Raw genomic sequence first — 26,593 nt, 5'->3', positions numbered from 1 at the left:
CTTTCCAATCTGGTAATTATTAACCTCTTAGTTTTATTATGCTGTGTTCTTTATTAGGCTAATAGCATCTTTTGATACACGTTTAAATTTTCCTGATTTTCCAGACTTCCATAGGGTCAGCTTAAATTTTGTAAATTATGGATTTAATACCCCCTTCACATTTTGGGGCTATCACTTCCGATACTAGCCCAGTTCCAACAAAACGGAAGAGAAATGTGGTTCTTAAAACACCCGATGACTTTCTTCTAAAATCACCCGAAAGAATATCAGATGACCAAACCTTTTCACCACCCCCTATGCCAAGGCGTCAAATGACTGCTGTGACATCACAAAAGGCAATGCAACCAAGAAGTCACAGTGCACCTCGATCGGACACTGGCTACGCTTGGTCAAGAGCTCACTCCGTTGGGGAACCGGACTTGGAAACAGATGTTGAGCATCAGGAGAGACTGAGGCAGTTACAGGAAGAAAACAGCAACCTGAAGACAATTTTGTTGAACAGCAGAAAACAGCAACCCTCGGTGGTAGCCTGAGCATTGTTTTTGTTATTAACATTTAACTGAAGAGTTTGACACCCATTTAAGAATGTTTAGTCAAGTATTTTCCACTAAAGATTTTTTTTGAGTTTTGGTCAATCATTGAACTTTTATTTGCTTGTAGAAACTATTCAAGTTTTTAATTTTAATACTGATAAACAACAAGGCTGCGAACAAAAGTAAATAGTTACCAATACAAAATAACAAGCTATTTGTCAGAATAATAAAAAAAAAAAAACTCATAAAATATTATAGACCAGTGGTTCTCAAACTTTTTTTAAAAAATTATGCAACGGTCCCCCCCCAATTTTTTTAAATTGCTCACGGTCCCTTGAAAATATAAACAAATAAACACAAAATATCACGTTGTTTTTAATGGTATCAATGGGACGGGTGCGCTTGCTTTCCTTGCTATCAGCTCAGCTATGTTAACCTCTAACGAATCACTTTATTTAAGTAAAGCAATGTACAGTTTTAAAACTGTTACCGTACAGCTCACATTGGCAACGCAGCAGCTGTAAAAACGTAACTAACTCTCATTAGCACAATGCAACACTAAGACGTCACAATGCACAATTTACCTTGAAGCGTACAATAACGTGAATGAACAACTAATCAGCTTGTTTGGAAAAGTAAGTTGCCTGAAAATTTTAATGCACAGAAAAATTTCTTCTTTAGGAGCGTCGTGTTGATTTTTGTTAGGTGCTTCGCGGTCCCAGAAAATTATCTTGCCGACCCCAAAAGGACCGTGGACCCCAGTTTGAGAACCACTGTTAAAGACCATATAACCGTGGGTGCCAACCTGTGGTGCACTCACCAACAGTGAAATATTGCATGAATAAGTGGTGCAGAGATAGTACAACATAAATCATGTCTGCTCGTCTAAATTAAAATAATCATTTTTCAGAAAAAACACTACAATGTAAGTTTAAGTAACTTATAGCTAGAAGTGAGTTTTACTGAGATTATTTGTAATCCTAACTTAACAACAATTGTCATTATGTTCCGATTATATTAAAACCAACCCAAATCATGATCATTAATGCCTAATAAAGATATTTTTAGATATCACAAGTTCAAAAAATTGACTAGATTTTGTTTAGTTTACTTTTTTGTCCTTTTTTGTGATTATTAAAATCAATAGAAATGTGTAAAGTTACTCAAAATTAACAGTTCAAAAAGTTTGCCAAAAAAATCAATACTGTTCAAATTGGAAAAATACATTATTTAGTCTATAAATACAACCTAATGTTTATTATATTATATATATTAATTGCTGTATTGAAATTGTAATGTAGATGCCCTATTTTTGCTTTATATTTTATAGGCTGCCAGTGGTGGTGCTCATTTTGATGTTATTACCCACCAAGTTCAGTTCATCGAACGGCTCCAGAATGACGTTAATGGATTGACTGCTCAGTTGGGAAGAAAGTTAGTTGTAATAACATTTCTATTTATTCATATTTAAAAGACCTTTTAAAATCTTGAAACAATAAAATAATTAATAACACATAAAGACCAGCATAAATCATGGGTTCGGATGATAAATATATATTAGTCTATTACAGTAGTGGGCTAAGTAAGTTTTTTGCGGCTCATTTAGCTGAAAATATGTTTTTTGTGGCTCATTTAGCTGAATAGTAATAGAAATATTTACTGATTTATCATAAATCTTCTAACATTGTATTTAGGCTTTAGGGTTTTTCATAGGTGATTTGCTAATTGAACAAGTTTGGCTTCCACGTGGTAAAACAATATATTAGTTTTTTAAAGATTCAAATAGCATAGTTTAAGAATGCTATTGTGAGACACCCTTGGTTTGGTACTGTGGCAATATTGATTTACAACAATAATTATTTTCAGAGATCAAGAAATATTAGGTTTGGAAAGAAACATCGATGTTGAAAGAGGAAACAGTGAAAAGTTTCAGCAAGACATCCACCTCATGCAAGAGCAACACCAAAGAGTTTTGCAGGAAAAATCCAACGTCTTGGATACAGTTTCAGAACTGCGTTTTAAAGTTGAGCAACTGGAAAAAGACAAACAACTCTTAGTGAAATCGTGAGTTTAAACAGTTGGTAATTTTTATATAATGTACAGTGTAAAAACAAAAGCAAATGACATTTTTTCTGCACTTGGCTAATTTGATGTTAGAATCAGCATCATTTTAACATATATATATATTGTTAGAATAATGTTTTTGATTTATATTGAAATCTAGGGTATCTTAGAAATGCAAGAACTGTTTTCAACCATTAGTTAAATTTGTTGTTTAATCCTAACATTGTTTAAATTGAAATATTACTTCTAATACGCTTTAATTTTCAAAGTATTCTTTCGAATAGCAAAATCTGCCTGAATCTGAACGGTGAAAACAAACGATTCTGGTGGCACATCAATTGTAAAGATTAAACTATGTACAAAACTTAGTAAACCGAAAATCAGTTTGTTTGTATGTTATAAAAAGATAAATATATTTCGCTATAAAGCATCATCAGTATCTTATTTAAATATTATTCTATTTTAATAAGATACTGATGATGCTTTATAGTGAAATATATTTATATTTTTTTTTAACATACAAACAAACTGATTTTCGGTTTACTAAGTTTTGTACTTAGTTTAATCTTTACGCTTTATTTTTATTTTAATTTTTTAATTTTTTATTTTAAAAAGAACATTATTTTTGGCAGACATGAATCTGAACTGAGCTCTCTTCATGCATCCCACGCTGAACAGTTGGCAAAAATTGAGGAGAACTCCAGAATAATCAAGGAAGAAATGTTGAGAGGTTTTGATGAGGAACGAGAAAGTTGGAAGAATGACGCTTTGCAACTGAAGGAGGAAACTGAAAATAAGGTAGGAAGGCAAAATAACACGAATCTTTATTGCATAATAATAAAATTTAAAAAGATCAAAATGTGCACAGTAAACACAATATGATTAATTAATTAAAATTTTGTGTTTATTTTGTTAAAAATTACACTTTATATAACAAGGGGCCAAAATAACATATGTTCAGTTTATGGTTTTGCAATGTATTTACTTCATTAGTATTTGTTAAAAAAAATACTTTAAAACCTTTGTCATAGCATTTTGATAAATCACTAAAAAAAAAATAATATATTAAGTTCACATTTTTTTAAAGATAAATCAGTCTACTGTGACGCAAAGAAAAGGTATGGACGATTTGACTGAAACTCACAAAAAAGAGAAGCTTTGTCTTGAAGAAGAGCTTAAACGAACTCACGAAAACATGGAATCAGTGGTTGAAAATGAGAAGACCCTAAAAAACACAATATCTAGACTACAGATAGAGTTAGAGGTAATAAATTTCATGCTAATAGGTGTTTTTTGCTTTGAGGTATGTTTTTTCCACTTATAGTTTTGTTTTATAAACGTAATTACTAATAACAAATTGCCAAGACAGATTATTAACAGATGTTATTTAAATATTAAAAAAAACACTGTAAAATATGCAATCATCACAGAACTCCAATGAAAAATTAAATGTGAGATCTGATGAAATGCAAGAAGTTGCAGCTGCGTTGGACAAAGAAAAGGAAACTGCTTCCAATCTTCGAAGCTATGTTGCAAAAATTCAAGCCGACAATTTGGAACAAGCTCAGTGGAAGGATGACAAAAATGAGATGCTTGAAAAATTCCAGGTGAAATAAAAATCGAAACTTGCACTATTATTATATTAATTAAAAATGGCTTACTTTAATTAACAATGCACACAACAAACAAATTTATGGCGGTCAATCACAGTCCATATTATCTTCCTTAGTCTATTGTTGAAAAGAATATGATTGTTGGTAGAACTTTGCCATCAAATTTTATTGACAAAGCTGTATATCTTACAGCTTGAGAAGCGCACCGCTTCTAACAAAAAATCAGTTAGCAAGGTCTAAAACTTTTATTGTAAGTATGCATTTCGCGATAGAAATAAATGGCATCATCAGTTTATCTGTACAAGTAAATAAATAGTAAAAAATATTAAAATAATAAAATGTAAAATAAATAAATAAATAAAATACATCCAAGACTGACATGGACAGAGAAAAGCTGCGTTTAACGCCAGCCACTGAGGTATAAATTTACATTAAAAGTTTTAGACCTTTTTAGAAACTTTTATCATTAAAAGTTATAGACAATTTTAGAACTTTTATCGTCGGCATTATGTGTTCTGTTGGAAGGTAAGATACTGTTGTGGAAACACATACCAAGCAGATGTATATATAATAAGACTCTCCGAAATAGGCAACTAATCCATGTAACAAACTAGAAAGCAAACAAATTTAACCATTTCTCACACAGTCTCTGGAGGAAGAAAAAGCGGAATTGATAAAAACCTTGGAGGTGCTCAACGTTCGATTCCAAGCTGTGTCGAAGATATTGGAAACGCAGGAAGCGTCGATCACTGCCCACACCAACGCTATCCCAGATGTACACAGGTGGCCAGTATAAAGCGTTACATTCTTTGAAAATATAACCTAGGAATTGTCCTAACAATTAGAAGTTAGTTGTTCCCCTCCATAGCCGTGTTCTAATAAATGCATATGACATACCGATTTAAACGTCTTCTATCCATTTTTTTATTTTTATAAATGTTCGTTGATCGTTTTTTCGTTGGATTCACAAGGCTGCACTTATCATATCAATCGCTTTATCTTGCATTTGTTCAACAAATCTTAGATCCACACAAGCCGAGCGATTCTAAGTCATAAATTGTCCTTGGCCAAAAAATATTTGACCAAAAATATCTATACTATTTTGCTACGATTCGAATTCATTGTCGTCATTAACGTGCATTAGGGCGAGGAGATATCTTCTTTTTTACATATTCAGTTTGCATTGTCCTTGACCAGTCCGACTTTTTAATAAATTGATAATAACTGAACTCATCGACCTTTTATCTTAAAATAAACGAATGACGATTGGTTTTATGTTAGTTGCGATTGAAAGCTTATGCTTTGGATTAACGTTTTCTAATCGTATTGAGCGCCCGAAAGTCAAAGCATGTTTTACGATTAAGTATGGTTACGTCACACGAAGCAGTGTGTTATACGGCGTATTAAACTTCGAAAAAACAGGTTGATAGTAATAACTTTGAATTGATTGTTTTTTTTTCAATTGAAAGTGGGTCTAAATAGAATAAGAACGAGGTTAAATGCATTAAGATATACTAAGCTAGTGAAAGTTTAATTGTTTATAAGGTACGCATTGCGCCTTCAGGGTGAAAATTTCCATAATAAAGCTACTTACCAGATCCATAAATTTGTGCAACACGCAAAACAAATGTTCACTTGCGTAGTTAAAATACCTAAAGCAAATATGACAAACGGCCTCAAGCCCAGTTATAAAGACGTTATCTGCAGGTGTTATCGGACGCCTCCCCACGCTGTAAGTTTCACACATTATTTTACTGAACCTAAACTGTCCAGCAGGCGGCGTATTTTTTTTATAAGTTGAATTTGCTAACTTCGAGTGTAAACTTGGCCAGATTCCAGAAACCCAGTAAAAAGCTTGGTCAAATTCCAGAAACCCAGAGCGTCTAAAAACGCTCTGCACACCCACGTTCGGCGCATATATGAGCGTAACATGGAAATAGGAAACCTCCTCATTGTAAAAAATTAAAAGAAGCTTATTTCAACAAACGGCGGTCGCCACCCTTCATTTAAGCAGTACACTTTAAATTTCTTTGCCAGGCAAAACAAAGCGGGCGTAGTGACGCCACAATGGCGCGCCAAGGTGTTCGAGCTGATGGTGCAATGCAAGTCGCAAGAGATCGTGACGAAACAAGAAGGATCCAAGTACAAGATAGCGATCAAGGATCTACATCATCGCCTGGAAGGTGGGGGCCGGTGTTCCCCCTTAGTTTGGGTTTTAAGTTAAAAATTAAGTAATCGGTGTCTGTGGGTACGTAATAATGTCTTATGCGGCCGTATTGTTGATACAATTTTGTTGCTGGGGTGTACTTCAATGCCGTTCTCGTAATGTGGTTTGCTAAGACAGGGTTGGCCTTAACACAGACGGGCGAGTGTCACCATTTTGCATGTCGACACGCCGCCTGCGAATATTCTCCTACCTAATTGTTTTTTTTCAGTAAGTTAACCTGACTTTCTGCTTCGGTGGGTATAATACATACATAGTCCTCAAACTTTACCAGATCATTAAATGCGTAGGGCATGTTTTTGCTTGTTTAATTCTGTAAATGCGAAGAGTATATCGTTAGCGATTTATGCAATAATTTGCTTTCAATCTGTGGCGCTTAACGCAATTTGTCGCAAATTTAGTTAAGTAGGTCGGTAGGACGCGCAAATACATAGAGGGGATTTCCCTCGGGCGCAAAATCTATTATGAACACCTAAAATAACATTCTTTGTGTTTAAAGTAGTTACAAAAAATGCAATTTTTGCAAAGTGAATTTAATTTGGCGTTAGCTTCATATTTGGATGCTCAGGCGGGAAACTGTAAAAATGTATTAAAGTTTTCACATAAAACTCAACTTTCCGGAAAAAACAACAAGGATTTGTTTTTAAAGCTCATGAATTTGCATCCGAACTAATGTTCTCCTGTAACTACAATAGGTAACCATGGAAAAAGTTTCGTCTAAAAAATAGGGAAAGACGAATATTTTTCCACGGTTACTTATTAACCTGTGACTATAAAAAGTAGCCATGGAAAAATATTTTTCTGAGGAAGAGAGAAAGCGGATATTTTTCCATGGTTACCTATTAACCTGTAACTTTAAATAATGACGCATGGAAAGACATTAAAGTAACTTTCTCTCTTTACAGAGGAAGAGAGACGATGCAGCATCCTGAGCAGCCGCGTTGACGACCTGGATGCCCAACTTCAGCTCAAGGAGCACATTCAGCTCACTCAAGACGCCAAGAGCAAACAGATGAAGGAGGAAAACGTGGCACTCAAGGCCCAAGTCAAGTCTTACGGTGCATAAATAAATAATTGGAAAAGAGGCTATTCACCCGGGCAGCAAACTAGTTCAAATCGACGTATAATCACTAACGGGTGTAAGCGTTAAAGAGCGATCCGGTCAAATAGCCTGTATAGACACCTCCTAAGGCTGTTTACCTTGCTTACAAAGTAATTTAAAACGATTTCCGAAAAATAATATTAAAAGTATGCAAAACTCGGACAATTAAATCTAATACTACCACCACCCAAACGCAAATCCCAACTCTAACCCAAATCAATAAATAATCATGTGGTGGTGCAAGCGTAAAAGAGCGGTCGGGTCAAATAGAGTAGTTGTTGCTTGGAAGTACACTATTGTTAAACTAGAGTGACCTTTGCAACGTTGAGACAAATAGATACAAACTCTGCCCTTTGCCCTGAAAATCGACCAAACTGTGAAAAAAAACCGCTAAAGACAAAAATAGGACAATCAAATATTTGTTTGTTTCCGATGTCATGTTTAAATAAGCCGACTTAATAGCATAAAACACGTAAAACTAAAGTCCGTCAGGTTATTCAAGTAAAACAACATGTTCAGGTTTAAATCATTAAATGACTAATTTATTAAGTACTCTGTTTTGTGAATCGAGGCCGTTTTTAATAACATAATAACACAATAAATATGCTGTTGCTACCAGGCCAGAGGAACCTATTTTACACAAGTTTTGTGTTCTTAGAGTCTTCAATGTCAGATTTGCATCATCAAGTACGCGCCACAAGTAAGCAGTGCGACCAAGCGTTAAAAGAAAACCAGTCCAAGTGCTTGGAAGAATTGCTTCGACTAGAGCAGAGGCTGGCATTTGCCAATAACAGGTTGGTTTAACCAGGTCGCAATGCGTGTTTAATCCGTTACTGAGTATGTTTTCGATATACGTTTCTTGACGAAAGGTATACTAAACTTTTGTTTCGCACATTGTAAGTCCAAAATTATGAGTTATATTTCGACGTTTTTTCGGTATTGGGTTTTTGCATGATCAATTTTTCGACAGTTTTTTTGTTTGTTTACGAAAAAATGTTATAAAAGTTTGCAGAGAAGTTAACATCGCGAAAAAGCGAAACATAGTCGGGGCACTTTCGGCATATTTACATTGATAAATGGCATACCTTGCATACAAAAGGACACAATTCACAAATGTTTTGCACGGTTCATCTTTGTGCACTCTGAAGAGTAATTGCTCGGGGGAAAGATACACGATATTTGTAGTTTCATACTTGAAAACCTTTCGACAGGCTGCGAACTTTGCAAGATCTGCTGACGCGCAGAGACACCATGTGGAGAATTCGCCTGCAACAAACCAAAGAAAATCTGCCGCAAAAGCCAGAGGAGGCCAGCCCGAGACAAGAAAGGTGATTTTACGTTCAAATGTATTAATTTGCTCATTACTTAGGTTAACACCTTGGCTAGCGAATAAAGCAATTACAGCACTTTTCGCTACAAACATAAAATACAATAAAACAAACCTTTAAAGCCAAATTTTGCTACTAGTTGAGATTGTGTTTTTGGTCAAAGTGTGCATTTTCAATATTTTCACCTGAGCCACACTTCACTTTTAATCTGGCCAACACTAGGGCTACCATATTTTTAGCACCCAAAAAGAGGACATTTTATTGCCGGCTAGTAAAACGAAAGTATACATTTACGTCTGACTTTTAATGATGTTTTATGCTGATTTTCTGAATGTTTGGTTGTTTTGGGTTTGTCGGATTAATTTTCGATAGGAAAGTTGGTGTTGCTGGCCGACTCGAGCGCAAATATATATCTATTTGTTGCGAGCGCGATGGTTTTGCTGTTGGCGGCAACGAAGAGAGTTATAAGTGACGATTTAAAATCCTACGTTTTAAAGTGAATAATCACACATCTTTGCTTTATTAATGGGCCGTGTTACATGTGAGGTTCGGTTGCAATTTTTCTGGCGCAATGTCGCAATACCAATCAAGAAGGTAGGGCTGGTAGGGCAATTTGTTTGAAAACCTTTTTTTAACCAGCAATTCAGCATGTTTTATGGCTGCAGTATTTTTTTGGAAATAAATACAACGTCTCGCCTAAAAGTCTAGTTGAAAATATAAGCAACTAAATCGAAATGCGAAAAAGAGGATTAAGGCATTTTTAAGCGTCTTCGGAGGACCATTTGCTTTTCTTGAGAAAAGTGGACAAGGCCTCTTAAAAGAGGACATATGGTAGGCCTATAGCCAACACTAAGTTTCCTTATGGTTAGATAGTTTTATTTCTTGAACGGAATTTATATTTGTCTGATACTCTCTATGATTACCAACGAACACTGCGATTGCCCGATACCAATACTCTTAGTTAGTACTTGAAAGGTCTTACCGACAAATAAGTAAAAATAAAATGAACAACCCTTTTTTGTTAAATATTTCTATGTTGCGACATTTTATGACCCCTACATCTACATCGGTTAAAAAGGATCGGCCTATATTGTTAATTATCGCTTAAATTGCCGGTTATGTGTCGAATTGGTTGCGATAACACCGCAGGTTCGAGAAATCATGAATCGTTTTATTCCTCAGTAAACAAACATCAACATTCGACTCTGCGTCGGAAATATCGCGCTAAGTCCAATCCCTGAATTGTTTTATTCACGCACAGAGTCGAAGTGGCCGCCGAGGTTTTGAAGCTGATGGAGGAAAGGGACATGCTGAGTCAGCGGCTCGCCAATGACGCGGCAAGTTTCGAGCAGTCGGCGATGGCCGCTCGCAGGAAAGAAGAGAACCTGATGCGGATCAACCAGGACCTGGAAAAGCAGATCATCAAAAACGAAGAGGTTCGGTTTGTGCGAATGCCGCTAATGAACGAAGCTGTAAGGCTTTTTTAGTCGGCTTGAAGAAATATTTTTGGGTGCAAAATTTGTTGTCTTGCAGCATTTCGAGTTTACTTCAAAAACACACGTATTGGCTGTACTGTCATCGAGGCCGAATTACCCATGTTGGCTCGGTCTCCGAACAGCGACTGTTATGAAGGCCACCATCAGTAGAGCAACCTCACGATAGCGATTCATTTAAAAAAGCGACTGCCGCAACAGCGACATCGCTATACTTTTTTATTGTTCACTTTTATCAATTTTAGTCAAAAAAAAGACAACCAAACACTAACCAGGCGCACACGCACCAAACGCTGCGTAGCAAGTGGTCAGTGAAAGATTGAGACCAAAGCATTTTTTTTATAAAAATCAAAGATACGTAAAAGATTGAAACCAAAACTGTCCTAAAAACACCCTAACCCTATTCAAACCATATTTTTGGGTTTGCTAAAACTACTAGCCGTAATGCGTTTTATGTTACGCTATGTCCAATACCTTTAGTCGAGAGATTTTTTTCATTAGTCTCGTAGAACATTAGATAACAACACAGCCGATTACTTGGAACCCGCTTAGTTCTGTAAACCAAATTACAGTTTTTTCGTTCGCTTCATTTCTATTTGAAACCTTTAGGATATGGAGAACCTCAAGTTGAAGCTTGACGAAATGGAAAACCGGACGGAGGAACTAAATTGCGAAAAAGACGGCTTAAGGGAAAAGTTGGTGAATCTGGAAAACAGCCATGATAAAGGTGTGTGTCCACTTCTTTTTCGAACCACTAGAAAAAATACATTATATCTTTGTATACTCATGCTTTTTATGGGAGTCGCAAATAAAACCAAAAATCCCTAAGAAAGGCGATTATTTTTTGACTTAAAAACGAGATATTTTGACTTAAAAAATTGAAATTTTGACCCAAAAATATAAGTTAAAATTTAGTTGGTAATTTTTGTTGATAAAATTTTACTTGAACGACAGTTTCAAAAAAAAGCTGGCTATAGTTTTTTTAAATTTTGTAAACAATTTATGTGCATTTTTAATAAACTTTGACTTGAAATAATTAGGACAAATTCTAACCTGACGTGCAAATTTTTACGTTTTTTAACAAGTCAAAATATAATCGCCCTACTGATAAGTAAGCTTTAACACCAAATCGGAGCCTTGCATTTGTAGCGATCACGGAGGCAACGATAGAAGCCGAGCGTCGTCATGGCGACGAAGTTCGTGAGCAAGAGAACAAGTTGAACCAAACCAAACGCGAATTGGCCAAGAGCGTTGTTGCCTTGAGACAAGCAGAAAGGTACCGGGCTGCGTTTTCTGTAGCATTCTTAAAAAACAGTTTGATTTTTCTACTCCCTCTATTTTTTTAGAGCGCAATTAGTTAATATTAAACAATATTAGGCATAGCCTTTATTGAAATGTTTAATTTAGTTCATTTAGTGTGCATGAATTTATTATCAAAGCAATGTTATGGTCAAGTTTGTAATTATCATATTCAAAAAATAGAAACACAAACAAAGGGATGCTAGTCAAATAACAAAAGCACAAGTTTAAGTAGAAACATGCACTTCACTGAAATGCGCTTAACACCAGTGTGGTAAACCAGTCATTTTGAAACGAGTCAAGTTCCAATTAAGTCATTTGCAAAATAACAAAAGTCCAAGTGAATTCGTTTGTCGAAACGACTGAAGGCAAGCTGTTTTCTCACGTCGAAGTTTTTTAAGTCAAGTCAAATCAGTTGAAAACAGTAACATAAAGTGCACATCTGCTCGTGCGATAAAAAGTCAGTGCGAAAACGCTGACAAAAAGTTTGATCGTTAAATATCACCTGATGTTCTGCCACGTATACTAACAAACCGACCGTTTCATTTTCAGGTCGGCAGTTCGCGAGAAGACACGTCACTGCGAACAACTCGACCTGGAGCGGCGGTCATGGTTGGCTGAAGAAGAGAAGCTACGCTCTGACGTCACACAGCTGCAGAAGGACAACAACCTGATGATGGTGGGTGGGTGGTCGGGCGTCTGGAGATTAAAACTAAAACACTTAGTTTTTTTTTCAGTTTGTAGTGTGTTTAGCTTTTTATGAGCCATTACTTTTTGCCTCTGCATAAGCCTATAAGTTGTTATAAAGGGATTACTGTCGACCAAAAAGTTTCCTTACTGGCAATAGTGTTGCATTAAAATACAGTTAAGAAGAGTGTTAAAGCATTTACTCTTTTTAAAAGGATCGGGGATCTGGGACGATCTAAACTTTAGCTTGGAGTTTGGGTATGCTAAGGCAACAATCTTTCAAAATCATAGTTTTTTTAAACTAGTGAAAAAATGCTATTCGAGGATTAGCAATGCACGATCTAAAATTTAGGTTTAGTTAGTTTAAAGTGCGCTTAGCATCTTGATAAGCCTACACCTTCTTATCTTTGCGTAGCATGTTATACAGACTTATATCGTTTCCTTAGTTTCCTTGACGGAAACAGATGTTGCATAAAAATACAGTTTATGAAGAGCGTTAAAGCATTTACTATTCTGAAATAATAGAACGACCAGATGACTGATGATATAGTGTTCTTCTGCTGAAATCAAAATTCAGTTTGTGTCCATGATGCGTTCTACAAAAACAAGTATAAAGCGTTATGCAGACTATGGGAAAAGAGTGATTAGAGTGATTTAAAATCGTTTAAGAAAAAATAAATGCAACCTATTTGATTGATGTACATTGTACATCCTTGTTTCAATGACCAGAAAACACAGTTTTTTATGAAAACATTTGCGCCTGGAGTCTAGACAGAAGCCACCTTCCGATTTTCCGTCTTGCAATTACCCAGTAATTGATTTCACGGCTACTACCCTGATATACCTTAACAAATGTATATAGATTCTAAACACATAGCAACTGCAATCTTCAAATATTGTTTTTTGTACTTCTAACACATACAAAAATAGTGCGCCTCTGAATGTGACGTAATACATGCGAGCTCGCGCGCAATCGTGCTTAAATTTTATGAAACGTGAATTTGCGCATCAGCCAGATTATGCGAGTCCATTATATCACGTGCACTTCGGACAATGCAGCACGTGATGCCCACTTTCCAAAAATACCTTGAATTTATTTTGGTCTATTGGAGCCTGTCTGCTATAGGTGATATTTCGCAATGAGCTGAAACAAATTAAAGTCTTTTTTTAATGATCGGACGTTAGTTTGTGTGTTGCAAGTATTGCGCACAAACTGAGGCCGATTAAAAGGTTACATATTTTAAATGACACTGACTTTACGTTATTCCGTTAAGAAAAAAAAATAATGAAAAAAATAACTAATCATTCATTTTATAAAGAAAGGGTTTTTTAATTTTCTAAAATAGTGATACCTTTTAAGTTTAATTAATTATTATAGGATAAATTGTTTTACTGTGCTGATCGTGATCATGCTATTTAGTCAACTACTTGACTATATGTTATATGACCGTTCTTGCCTTTTATTATTACAAAAAAAAAACGGATTATTTTAAGTATTTTGAACAAAAACAATATTCTGAAAACAAAACAGTGTATTTTAAACCCAACTATTTTAAATTGTTGAAAAGTAGTCATTTGCATTGTGCATTTCACCCTGTTTTCCGGCGATAAATTCATCGCTATAATAAACTTATATTTGTATTATTTCGCAGACCACTTTACGTCAGGAAGGCCTTGTGTCAATGTACAAGGCTGCAAGGGGCAAGCCTAAATCGGTGACCGACGACGATTCTTCTTCACACAAACGCGTGCACTTTGCCGAGAACAGGAAAGGCGATTGCCCGAACCAGGGTCTAAAGTCCACCGACGTCAGTCAGCTGCTTAAAGATCTCACTAACCTCAGCGAAAATGTACTCAAGGAATCGGAGAGCGACTGATGTCCAAGAAGCGTTTTCAGTTGTGAAATTCCTTTGACGACAATCAGCTGATCTTATTTTGGTCTAATCGTTGCATTTTCCTCTGTAGTTTAATTAACCGCGCCAAAATGACGCCCTTTGTCTATTTTGCTTGCGTTTAGAGAATAAAATTCTGTTTGCAAGCGATTGATTAATTCAGACAAGTCAGCAGTGGTGAAGCTAAGTCGAAACGATTTTGGACGGCGTTCCTGTCCAAGAACTAATTCCGAAACGCTGTTTCGGTAAAAAATATGCTATTTTTAGATCTCCTATTTTTTTTATTGTCAATTGCTTTGTTGTCTTCTGTAGTGACTAAGATTTCAGCTGCATATTTGCACACGTGATTGAACGATAACGTCCTGTTTCCTAATGTTACTGTTTTTATATAGTCCTGCAATGACGTAACTTTGTAAGTTCATCTCTAAAATGTTCATGCCTATAGGTACGAAATTTTATTTATTATTCGGGTAAGAGTAATACTCTACTTTCACCAGGGCTGCGGAGTCGGTTAAAAATAACCTAAGTCCGACTCCGGCCAAAAAAAAAAAAACCCGAGTCCGACTCTGGTCAAATGTGCGATTTTGTCGAGTCCCGAGTCCAGCCCGGACTCTACAGCCTGTATTTCACCAATTTACGTAACTAAAATAAGGTGGATATTCAGCAATCCACTTATAGGGGTGTCGTATAATTTATTCACTCACAATACATGGTTCGAAAATATTCCGCCATATAATATTCCACCTTTACAATTTCCATTTGGCGGCCATATCAGTTTTAAATTCGGTACTGCGCATGTCGGACTCGGGTAGTTTTCTATTAGATTAATACCTATACAATTAGATCGGGAAATTATTGCATTATCTTTACGTAACGTAACATTTATGCAACAATATCACAAATGCGTAAAAATTAAATGTGTTGTGTTGACTAACTATTTCAGTACGTACGCCGGTAGTAGCCTACAGATGCAGGTTTATGTCACTAAATTCGTTTGGTCGTATCTCTTGTGGGTCGCGAACGAAAAATGGTTGGGAACCACTGTACAGTGTACACCACTTTTTACTTTGGTATATTCTAATCAGTTAGGATTAATAGGCCAGATCGAATTACGGCCGATTGTCTGCTGAACGTTTGTCGTTTGCCTTTTCTCTGGGGGTCGCGAAGACGACGATTAAATTCTAATCACTATTACGAGAATGTCAATTAATTGCCATAAAAAAATATTTGTAGATATTAGTGAATGTTGTTGACAGTGAATGTTTAAATATCAGCGGCCAGGAAGAAAGTTTCGACACTGTTATTTTAACAGTGTGGGCTTACTATTGAGTTCCCGGTATCACTCATAGGTAGCCTACGGCAATGCTTTACAACCTTTTCTGAAACAGTACACACTTTTACGTCAGCCCTTGCAATTGGTCCAACAACTAAGTGAAAACTCTAACCTGTAATCCAAGTTGCAATTGCTTATATTGCGCTATGTTTATTCTCAAATTCAATAAAGACAGAAATCAGAAGTAAAACAAATGTTTACTGTACTGCAAAAAAACTGCTATCCATTGTCGCAACAACGGCGTTGTGACAATAACTAGTTATTACATCACAATAACCATTTTATCACGAAAAATATTTTGGGTATGATGTCAAGTAGAGCCAGATTTCAGGTGTGCTCTGGCAACAACAGAGCCACGCGAGCACGCATAAACGTTGTCGCCAAGATGCAGCACTAGCCATCTCACTGATACTGCCTTGTGCATGAATTTAATAAATGAGTATTTTTTTGAACAGAGTGGTACTATAATTTTTGTTATTTTTAATAGTATTTTTTTGTTCTATTGCGCATACACAAATGCATTAAATATGCAGGAATCTTTTTTTTGGAGGGGGTCATTTGTTACATTGGGTTGTTAAAATGGGTCGCGGTATGAAAAAGGTTGAAAACCACTGCGTTAGAATTAAGTTTTATTGTGTGTTGTCGTCATGGCTTCATAATCATAACTTGTCTTGGGCGAAAATATGACCGTTCGGGAAATTCCCTCGGACTGTTTCGGGCGTCTGCGATCATTTTGCGAAAGCACGAGCTTAAGCACAATGGAAGGAAGTGACTCTCAATGGGGAACCTTTTTGTTTGAGCCTCAAAACGCAGCCTGAACAGATTTGGAACGCAGTCTGTAACAGTTTCGAAACGTAATTATTTGGTGAAGTAATATTTAGTTTATAGCCTGTGCTAAAATTAGGTCTTGCGATTTTTACTGTTAGTGATAAGCATTGTGTGTATCACTACAAAAAGTAATGGCTCACTGACGAGTCAAATTGGCATATATTGATGTGCATTGACTCAAAGTTCGACTTTGTACTCATTTTGAGTACAAAATGTTATGGTTCAATAGCAGCCATATTTTTTGGCTTACTTTGAATCGAAATTTGGCAAAACCCGGAGCCAAATATTTTGGTCTTCATCCTTACCATAATATTTTTGGCCTAATCTTCTGTTTTGTGTATCGAAATCCGAGGAAACGAATATTTTGATAACGTTAAAAATTGACTTAACTTATGCATTTTTCTACACATGTTCTTAAAAAGCGAAACACACAAAAATCATTAGATTACTGCTTCCACGCAGGCTACATTCTTCAGTATGCCACTCGTGATTTTGCTAGTCGTGACTTGACTCAAGATATCATGGCAGGATTAGTTTGCTAATTAAGCTTTAAGTATTTCCGTTTTTTGTCACTTATACTGTTTGGAAAGTTTGCAACATTATTTTCATTTTTGCAACTTGAAGGTTTTTAATAAATTACTACTTTGAAAAGTGTGTTGTAATTTGCAAAAGGTAATTCCATCTATTTTTTTTCTTTTTGTTCTTTTTAACCATATATTGCTGGCGCTGTGCATGTTAATTATAGGAAGGTTGTGTGTGATTTTTAATTGGCCACATTTCTGCTTTGTTTGGCCTAAATGGGATCGAACCACAGCAAATTTGGACAAAGAATAAGCCGATTGACACATCGAAGAAATCATGAAAGACGGGTAGTTCCTAATCTCCAACCAGGATCCAATGATGATTTATTACAAGAACAATTAAATCCCAATGCTCAGCAAAATGAATCTGCATCCAATAACCGTAACGGAAGCAATGTTGAACATTTGCCTGCACTGCCAAGACAGTCCACTCCCGAGTTGCAAAACAGAACTGTACAAGAAACCCCAGGTCGTTCTACGGGCGATTTACAGATTAATCCTGAGAATAGGCTTCCAGAAAATCTGTCACACAATGTTGCCAGAGCCTTTGTCGATAACGAAGGACCAAGTGCCGAAACAAACAACAGAGCAATACATCAAGTTAGAACAGCAAACTCACCAAGTCTCAATCCGGTAGCACCACAGCAATCGATACCAGAACCACAGCAAAGTCAGCTGAACAGAAGACAAGAGCCTGTTCAAAATAACGCAAACCTGAATGATGGAGACAATCCTGGTGAAATGACATATAATCAGGTACATTTTTTTTTAATGTAAACATAAACATAAATGATAAGGGTTCTATAAAAGACCCACTTGAAATGTAAAAAGAGTTGTTTATCTTAGGCTTTTAAAACTGCACATTTAAGTCTGAAGCCAGAAACCATGTCAAAAAACATCTGATTTTGAATAAACTCTTTTTGGTAGCTTATGTTTATTTAATGAAAGTTGGATAAAGGCCCAGTGGTTTTCAAACTTCTTCTGCTTCTTGAAATAATGGAGGTCCATATCAATATTTTCAACAACAAAAATTACAAAAGCCATCAGTTCTTACACTACTTATTGTTCACAATCTATCAAATTATTTTTTTAAAACATAATAAGAAAAATGTACTCCAGCTAATCAAATTTATCAGTTAATAAATATAAAATGTGTGGCGAACCCCTTGAACCCCTGTTTAAAGACAACTTCTTTTGATACTGTATTTAAAAATTCTTGATTGTTTTTAGAGAGAAATTCAAGCAAATAATGTGGCATTGTACACTGGAACTATACATCAGTATTACACAGAACATGGAATGTTTGAAATCGAAACTCTGTGTGGGTTGTCTGTTTTATTAATTATGTCTTTAAAGTTACACAAATATGAATTATGATGATTTTTAGTTTTGTTTTGCTAATGTATCCGACATCCGTCTGTATATTTATTAATTTTTAAATTTGTATTGCTGATATTGCAGTCTGACAGTTGTCCATTTGTGAAGTAATTGTACCTTAATGTGATTTTGTAACTTTTGACACTTTAAGCTACAATTCTTAACAAATAAATATCTAATCTTGTTTTAAACCACAGTGCAACATCTAAAAGATACACTGCAAAGATCAAATGCGGTCACCATTGGATCCAATGCCATCACAATAGGTTCACAAGCAGCTGAACCAGTTCCTTTAAACATTGCTCATGAGACTCGACGCACACGCGAAATGTTTGGAAGGCGTGGAATGTTCCGAATAAGAAACCACACGGCAAATCTACAATCTCTAAAAGTTTCAGATCTCTTTCCAGTCGCCAAACGAAATGCAAGCGAAGAAGCGCAGGTGCGATGTAACAATCAACATGCAATAGATGCTTATATTAGAAAACACGGAAATGTTGTAGGTGTAAGTGGCATTGCGGGTATTGGCAAATCTACACTTGGCAAACAGCACATGAAACTATCCGTTCAAATTTTGGCTGACCGTAACAACAATGGATTTTCCTTTCATCCAGTTCTCCGAAATTTTGACTTCAACAGAGAACTAAGCGTCCTTGAGTTTCTTTTGCGTTCCTCAGATCCTAGCTGGGAGCATTCGCCACCTAGTGATCGTGAGCTGTTGAAAATCATCAGTAATTCACCGAATGTTTACATCACAATGGACGCCCTGGATGAAGCAAGGCTTGAAAATCTATCTTTGGAGGTTCCCACAATTGGTCTGTTTGACAAAGCAACGCCCGACGTCATCTTTAAGAACTTACTAGCCGGCAACATTTTACCCAACGCTTTTAAGATGCTCATATCACGACCGGGTGCTTACCACGATTTACATCCAGACTACAAACCCCACTTTACCGTCAAGGTTCTTGGCCTCAGTGAGGAATCGCTCGAGCTTTTGTTCCAAAGGCTTTGCGTGAATCAGCAAGAGTGTGAAAAGCTCAAAAATATCCTTGCAGTCAACCCGTTGGCCAAATCGTTGTGCTCTGTTCCTGTGTTTGCCAAGTTAATAGTACCCTATGCCCTGAGACAGAACGCAAGTCAGCAGGTATTTTCTATCGCTGATGTGTTTGCTTCGTTTGTGGTGGACTGTTTCCGCTCACCACGCTTCTGTGGAAATCGCGAAGAGTTTTTTAAGCTTTCCGAACTGGCCCTACGAGGAATGTTAGACGGCAAGCTAATCTTTTCCCTCTACGACCTGGAGCAATCACACATTGACTTCAAGTGTCTAGATGACTTCATTAGCACCCAAGTAACCTTAAACGAATTCAACATGCGAATAATGGATGGAGACAAGCAGTACTACTTCTCCCATCTCACCTGGCAAGAATTTTTTGCAGCACTGCAATTAATGTACATGGTTCCGCTTGAAGATTTTTCTGCCATGCTCCAGAGAATGAGAAATGACGAATGGGAGATGGTTTTCCGTTTTCTTTTCGGCTTGCTAAATCAACAGGTGAAGCGTAAGCTAATAAACTTGTTCCCTCACCTGGCGCAAGTTGACATCACCCCGAAAGTGGAATTGCTGAAGCGGCACACTTTACTTGTGGCCCAGAGGTACTCTCTGGAATCGCCAAACGACTTTCCAGTGCAACTTGGCACCCTCTTCGATTGTGATTCCCACCTCGCCTGGACTGACTTCAGGAATCGGCCAGACGATACCCGTCTACTCAGGCTCTGCTGTTTGGCTCTTGAATCCAAAGATGCCAGCATCACAAACGCAGTTGCCACATCTCTTCCGGATATGATTCTCATCTCAAGAGTTCTCCTTCCAACCGATGTGTCAAGTTTGATACATGTGCTGCGCAACATCACAAACAGAACGATTAAGATAAATATCGGTGCTTTCTATGAACCTGCAACATTTATTGGAGATGGACTGAAGATCTTCTTAGAAGGAATCTTACACACAAGGCACAAGGTGATATATATACATTATATACTTATATAAACTGGTTTAACTGGCAAATAAAACTTTACACATTTAAGTATTATTATTTACATGATCAGTAAGATTTAGTAATATGGTGCTAATTCGAAAACAACTACTACAAAAATAAATAATACTAAACCAACTTGCACTAAATTATGTAAACTACAAACTTGCACTAAAACATTGCTTGATGAATTCGTTGATTTGAAATTGTAATATTTTGCTTTGTTACAGATCCGCAAGTTTCACATCAAGGAAGCTAACTTTGACAATCACCTTGTTAATCTCATTGCCGATCGCGTTCCAAAAATGCTTGAAATATCGCTGCAGTCATGTGATTTAACGAGTCAACACCTGACTGTTATAGAAAGGAGCTTGCAGAGACACCCGACAAAGGTAAAAATATGTCTGGGCCAAAGATTGCTAAATCTAATCACCATGTATCTATTTTATTAGTGGTTAGTTTTTTTTCTCATCAATATTATTTTTTTATCGTTTTTTTTAATTGTATTATAAATGTAAAAAATCCTAATTATCTATATTCATTAGCCTGTCATTTTTCTGTTTTTCAGTTATGTATTTATTTTATTTTGTGTTGTATTCTCTGCAAGTGTTTTGCAGTTGCAAATTAAATAGATCAAACAAATAGAACACTTATTGCAACTAAATAGCAATAAATTCTAATATTATTTTATTTATTTGTTATGCATAAATAAATAATTATAATTTGTTGCTATCTATAAAGGGTTGGTATTCAATTAAAATATTGCACTGTCAGGTAATTCTGTGCATTATTTTTTATATTCAAAAATTAAATATAATTGTACTTACTTTATGGAATTAGTTTGTTGCTGATTACTAGGGCGATTATTTTTTGACCTAAAAAATAGGAAATTTTGACCTGAAAAATTAAAATTTGACAAATTTAGACCTGAAAATAATTTATTTTGTCAAAATTTTGACCTGTTAAGGCTGTTAGAAATACATTGATTTAAATAACCTAGGCGTCGTTAATCACGCGTTTTTTATACCGTATATTTCTCCAATAAAGATATAATACGGTTACAATGACTTTGAACATATATCAAAACTAAATTTTTTTGATAAAATAAACGATAAATTTCAAAATAACTGAACGACCAATTTCAAAATGCTGAGTTTATTTTTTATTTTTTTTTTAAGCGATTTATGTTCATTTTCATTCAATTTTGACTTATTTTATTGCTTAAGGTGACCACTTTTGTACTGAGAGGTAACAAAATGACAGAGCAATCAATCCAGGTGGTGGCGCACTGTGTCGGCAAAACAGAATGTCTTCACTTGCAAGATTGCGAAGTCACCGCCAATCACATGCAATTGCTGTCCGAAAGCATTCAAAGAAATCCAGTTGCGTATTGTTACTATTTATCTAGCTTAGCTATGTTGTTTTGAAAACCTGCAATATTATTGTAGTTTATGTGAGGCAAAGTGTTTCATACAGAAATACTTTTAGTAACTTGGCTATTATCGCTATATATTGAAAAACAGTTTAGCAACAATTTTATTTGGTTTATATGCTTTGAAACAAACAATGGCGCATTTCTAATTGGAAACATATCATGTTGTGATTAGGCTTGTTCGAAGCACGGATAGAAATTTGTATAACATGTATCGAGTCACAATGGCAAAAACACACGCAAGAAAAAGGCAATTGTACGCTTTGTCATCGGCGGTGTGGTAACTCGAGTGTAACGTTGATTAGCTCACCCTTTATGCATGTTACACACCGGCAGTTATGCAGGAAAGAGACTGCATGCATTGAGTCGCCACAATGTCATATTATTACAAATTTCGAGTTGGATATATTTTTTTGCACATGCTAAAATTTAATGGTCTTATAGCTTTACCAATGCACTCTAATAGAAATATTTATTCTTTTCATGCAGATAAAGTGGATGAGTGTAGGAAGCAACTATCTGGGAGCCGAAGGAATTGACCATTTGGCAAGATGCATCCATAACATCCATGGTGTTTCGGCCCGTGATTGTGGATTCACTGGCAGCCACCTTAGAAGCTTGGCTGATGCAGTAGCTGTGATGCAGCAACGGGTACGCCCTGCTTGTTACATTCCTCATGTTTTGCTTTCCAAACAATTAATAATTTATATGTTTTGCAGCAATGTGTAATTATTTAATTTAATTGGTACAATAAACTAGGACAGGTATATTAAAAAACCTCACGAATTCCGTTGAGTTTACATCAATAAAATATTCTATGTTATTAGTAAGACAAACCAGCAGCATTCAGGGGGTCAACCAAATTCAAATTGGTAAATCATCAACTGATTTTGGTTAGCCCCATGAAGTCTGCTGGTGTACTGGAATATGTGTGCCGCCAGTTGGTCAATATGACTTTTGAAAGGCTGGATTGCAGTGGTACACACATGCAGGGCTGCGGAGTCGGTTAAAAATACCCCAAGTCCGACTCTGGCCAAAAAAGTATACCCAAGTCCAACTCCGGTGAATTGTGCGATATCGAGTCCAGAGTCTGGCCCTTACTCGACAGCCTGTATTCCACCAATTAATGTAACTAAATAACATGGATATTCTGCATAGCACTTATAGGCGTGTCATATAATCATCCACCAACAATACATATTGGAAAACATTCCACCATCTGCTGTTCCACCTTTACAATTCCAGTTGGCGGCCATATCAGTTTTAAAGTTTGGTACTGTGAATGTTGGACTATGGACTCTGATAGTTTTACATGGTCTTACTCGAGTCCCGAGTCCGACTCCGCAGCCCTGCACACATGTGTACTATTTCAGTACACTCAATATGGTTTGAGTTTGGTTTTGAAACTCTAATGGAGTAGATTTAGGTGGCCTACATGCGACTTCTAAATGAGCTAATCCTAATTACCTAACTCTACATTACTTTCAAGAAAGGCAGTGGAGTCCATTAAAAACAACCAGAGACTTCCAAGTCTGACTCTAGCACAGTGGTTTCCAACCTTTTTTGTTACATTCCTCCCTTTGCCCATTTTCGAACTATTCATTCCTCCCCATAAAACCAAAAACAGATATAACATAAAAAGTTAAAGCTTTTTGAAATATATTTTTTTCACATTACAACTCAATGCGAAATTTGCTCTTGTTTGCGGTTTGAAGTAGTTGTATACGCGGCGCAGTTTGTGACAGTGCACAACTCAAGTCATCCTCAACATCAAGTTTGTTTCTTGGTTTGCTCTTAATCTGCAACAGAGCAGAAAATCCTGACTCACATAGGTAAGTCAACATAAAAGGGATAAGAATGCGAAAAGCTGTTTCTGTTGTTTTGGGGTAAGAATCTTTCATTCCAAACCAGAACTGTTAAAGAAGTTTTCCTTGATACACTTTCCTTGCCGAAGAGTCATTCTTTAGCTCTAAAAATTTGTCCTGGTTTTCATCTAAAAGCTTTTCGACTGGAAATGTAAAAGGATTTCTTACAAAATCCAAGTCTCCATCAGATGTCTCTGGAAAGTATCTTTTTTAATTAGCTCTGGCATTTTATCACCTCTGCTATTCACAAACATATCCAGTTTTTCAAACACTAAACAATTTTGTATTTCGATTTTTCTTTTCCAATTCGTCAATTAGATTTGAAAGCCTTCAGTGCATCAACAATTAATAATATTGATATTTCTACCCTGCATCTGTAGGTTGAGTTTGTTCAGCTGTTCAAAAATATCCCACAAATAAGCAAGAGAGAGTATCCATTGTTCATCATCTAGCCAAGAGTAATACTCCCTTCTAAGTTCAAAGATTCTTCGTGTAACGTTTCCTTTCGATAGCCATCAAGTTTGAGTGTGATAGACAAACACCTGGTGGTCTGAATCCATATCTTCACAGAATGTCTTCAAAAGCCGGGAAGTCAAAGCTTATGCTTTAATAAAATTAACTATTTGGATCATCTGATGTACAACCTTATCAAGTGATTCAGGTAATGTTTTTGAAGCTAGGGCTTGCCTGTGCAACATGCAGTGAACACCTTTGCTTCTTGGAGCTCGGTTTTTTACAGAAGCTTGAAAGCCAGAATGGTACCCCGACATCGCTGGCGCACCATCAGTACAGCAGCCAGCAAGATTTTCCAATCCAAATTCTCAGCCACAAAAAAGGATCAACTCTCTCCATAACATCTGCTGCTTTTGTAGTCGTTTCAAGAGGGGAGCAAAAAAGAAACTCTTCCTTAAAGCACCATTGAAAACATATTTTGATTTGCTGCACTACCTGACGTTTTATATCATCAGACAAATCTTTGATTCATCTTTGAATCGTGTTATTGGATAGCGAAACTGCCGCTAGCTTTTTTTGTGCATCTTTTCCAAGTAGGCCTACTGTATCTGCCATTTTTAGAGCACAAGGCTTGATCAATGTTTCCCCAGTAGTGTGTGGCTTTTTCTGCTTTGGTATTTTAGGTGCCACTAAAAACGATGCTTCAACAAGTGTGTTATTTCTTTTAAAAAATTCACCAGAAGCATCGAGTCTTATCATTTTCAGAGCTTTATTGTGACGTTCTAAAAAACTTTTGTCCTTATCTTTATCTTGCGGATGCACATTTTGTAGATGTTGCTTAAGCTTCGTTGGTCTCATTGAGTCGTTGGAGAGTAGGCTACTTTATTACAAAGTATGTACTGTGGCTTTTCCTCACCGCTTTCAGTGATTGCTGTAAATCCATACTGAATATATATCTCATTATATTTTCGTTTTTTTACCACCCATGTCTCCTAAATACTAGTAGTTGACTTAAACTTAGGCTACAGCTAAAATCTACACAAGATAATAATATGTAACTAAGAATCTAGTTTTATTACACATACTGTTTACTAAACTGTTTTTTAGCAACTAAGCAACAGTAAGATTGTCAAAAAACAAACATAGCAAAACAAAGGACTTTGTTAGGACAATAATCGATTAATTTAACCGCCTGAAACATGGCATGCAACCGTTTTTACAAGTAGACCTTATAATTAGGGAGGTAAATTTCAAAACACTTTACAACCAGTTCCAAATGTGATCCGGGTACAAATTATAATAGACATACCCAATTTATATACAAAAGTGATCTGTAACATTTCCAACGTAATTTTTTTTTTAGTTTTTACAAAATTCCTCCCCTGAACTCATAAAATTCCTTCCTAGGGAGGAATTCCTCCCCGGTTGGGAGTCCCTGCTCTAGCTGGAAAAAAAAGTTGAGTCTGACTACCTTACAATTTGAAAGCCCTGGCTCTCATTGCACCCATATAAATAATATGGATATACAGCAGTCCACTTATAAAGCTGTCTCATCTTCCCAAAACCATGTTTCGAAAATGTTTTATCATCTGTCATTCCACCTTTAGAATTACCAATTGATTTTAAATTATACTGTGCATACGCAGGTCTTGGGTAGCCTTACTCAAGTTCTAGTTCCGACTCTAGAGAAATAAGCCTGGTCCTGACTTCAAGCAACCCTGCTTCGAAGTTATGTTTTACTTTTCTTGAGATAAATGTGTTCTGTTTTTCAGATAAATTTGCTCTATTTGGGTGAGAACAACATCGGAGTTGAAGGCCTGAACTATTTGTCGAGATGTGTTCACAATGTTGAGCAGCTCGAACTAAATGAAAGTAACATTATCGGACATCACCTGGAGCTTTTGTCAGCTGCGATCGCACGAATGGATCACAGTGTAAATATATTTCACAATCACAAATATAATTTTTTGTACTCGGATGACTTGGTACTAAATCATGGTATTTTTTATCTTTTGCTAATACTTTTACAAAGTTGTATTGTTGTATTTTTTAAAGACAGTTTTCCAGTGACTGAAATCTACTGTTTTTAAATGACTTGACTTATCTTAAGTCTGGGTTGAAGTAAGGGATTTTCCTTTGGAATTTTTGTTTTAAATTTGATTAGTTATTGCTATATATATCGTTTTTTTAGTTGAGTTTTTGCTCATTTAATAAATTCAATTTTTTTTTTTTTTTTTAGTTAACATTTTATTTTTATGTCAACGCTCTGACTTATTATTTTTCAAAAAGGACTTGATTTAGAATTCAGTTATTTTTCCAATACGTGTTTTTAAACTTACATAGAGAGTTTTTCCTAATAAATGTAAGTACTAAGTAGTTTTCTTATTGCAGTCAAAACCTGAAATCTAAGTTTGGCTATTTGTGTTTTCTCATTTGCAGATCAAGAGCCTCACTCT

The 26,593-nt window shown here is 36.0% G+C and overlaps 2 protein-coding genes across 2 annotated transcripts in view; both read left to right on the top strand.

Annotated features, from left to right (window-relative positions):
• Positions 1-137: 137 nt before the first annotated feature.
• LOC146138680 (uncharacterized) lies at positions 138-14,385 on the top strand. Its single transcript, XM_083394650.1, has 16 exons — positions 138-521; positions 1,864-1,967; positions 2,400-2,597; positions 3,230-3,395; positions 3,685-3,861; positions 4,028-4,204; positions 4,857-4,993; positions 6,248-6,393; positions 7,340-7,492; positions 8,195-8,330; positions 8,748-8,864; positions 10,126-10,300; positions 10,967-11,084; positions 11,507-11,633; positions 12,209-12,335; positions 13,996-14,385. The coding sequence occupies exons 1-16, from the start codon at positions 138-140 to the stop codon at positions 14,218-14,220; spliced, it is 2,667 nt and encodes an 888-aa protein (XP_083250776.1). The 3' UTR covers positions 14,221-14,385.
• Positions 14,386-17,145: 2,760 nt separating this feature from the next.
• The window catches only part of LOC146138676 (NACHT, LRR and PYD domains-containing protein 14-like), a 31,609-nt gene continuing 22,161 nt past the window's right edge, over positions 17,146-26,593 (top strand). Inside the window, exons 1-7 of the mRNA XM_083394059.1 lie at positions 17,146-17,733; positions 18,208-18,298; positions 18,552-20,371; positions 20,618-20,779; positions 21,614-21,769; positions 22,309-22,470; positions 25,910-26,071. Coding sequence (XP_083250185.1) covers positions 17,194-17,733; positions 18,208-18,298; positions 18,552-20,371; positions 20,618-20,779; positions 21,614-21,769; positions 22,309-22,470; positions 25,910-26,071 — 3,093 coding nt within the window. The 5' untranslated portion in view covers positions 17,146-17,193. The remainder of the gene's footprint in view (positions 17,734-18,207; positions 18,299-18,551; positions 20,372-20,617; positions 20,780-21,613; positions 21,770-22,308; positions 22,471-25,909; positions 26,072-26,593) is intronic.

The sequence above is a fragment of the Ascidiella aspersa genome, chromosome 7 (genome assembly GCF_963924565.1).
Source record: "Ascidiella aspersa chromosome 7, kaAscAspe10.2, whole genome shotgun sequence".
Lineage (NCBI taxonomy): Eukaryota > Metazoa > Chordata > Ascidiacea > Phlebobranchia > Ascidiidae > Ascidiella > Ascidiella aspersa.
Note: the sequence above shows the minus strand (reverse complement) of the source record. Positions and strands in the feature narration are given on the sequence as shown.

Bases quoted from the DNA above. Each gene is read 5' to 3' on its own strand.
- LOC146138680 (XM_083394650.1), top strand. From the start codon at position 138: ATGGATTTAATACCCCCTTCACATTTTGGGGCTATCACTTCCGATACT. The intron at 8,331-8,747 runs GTTGGTTTAACC...ACCTTTCGACAG, and splicing joins CTGGCATTTGCCAATAACAG to GCTGCGAACTTTGCAAGATC. The intron at 12,336-13,995 runs GTGGGTGGGTGG...ATTATTTCGCAG, and splicing joins AGGACAACAACCTGATGATG to ACCACTTTACGTCAGGAAGG.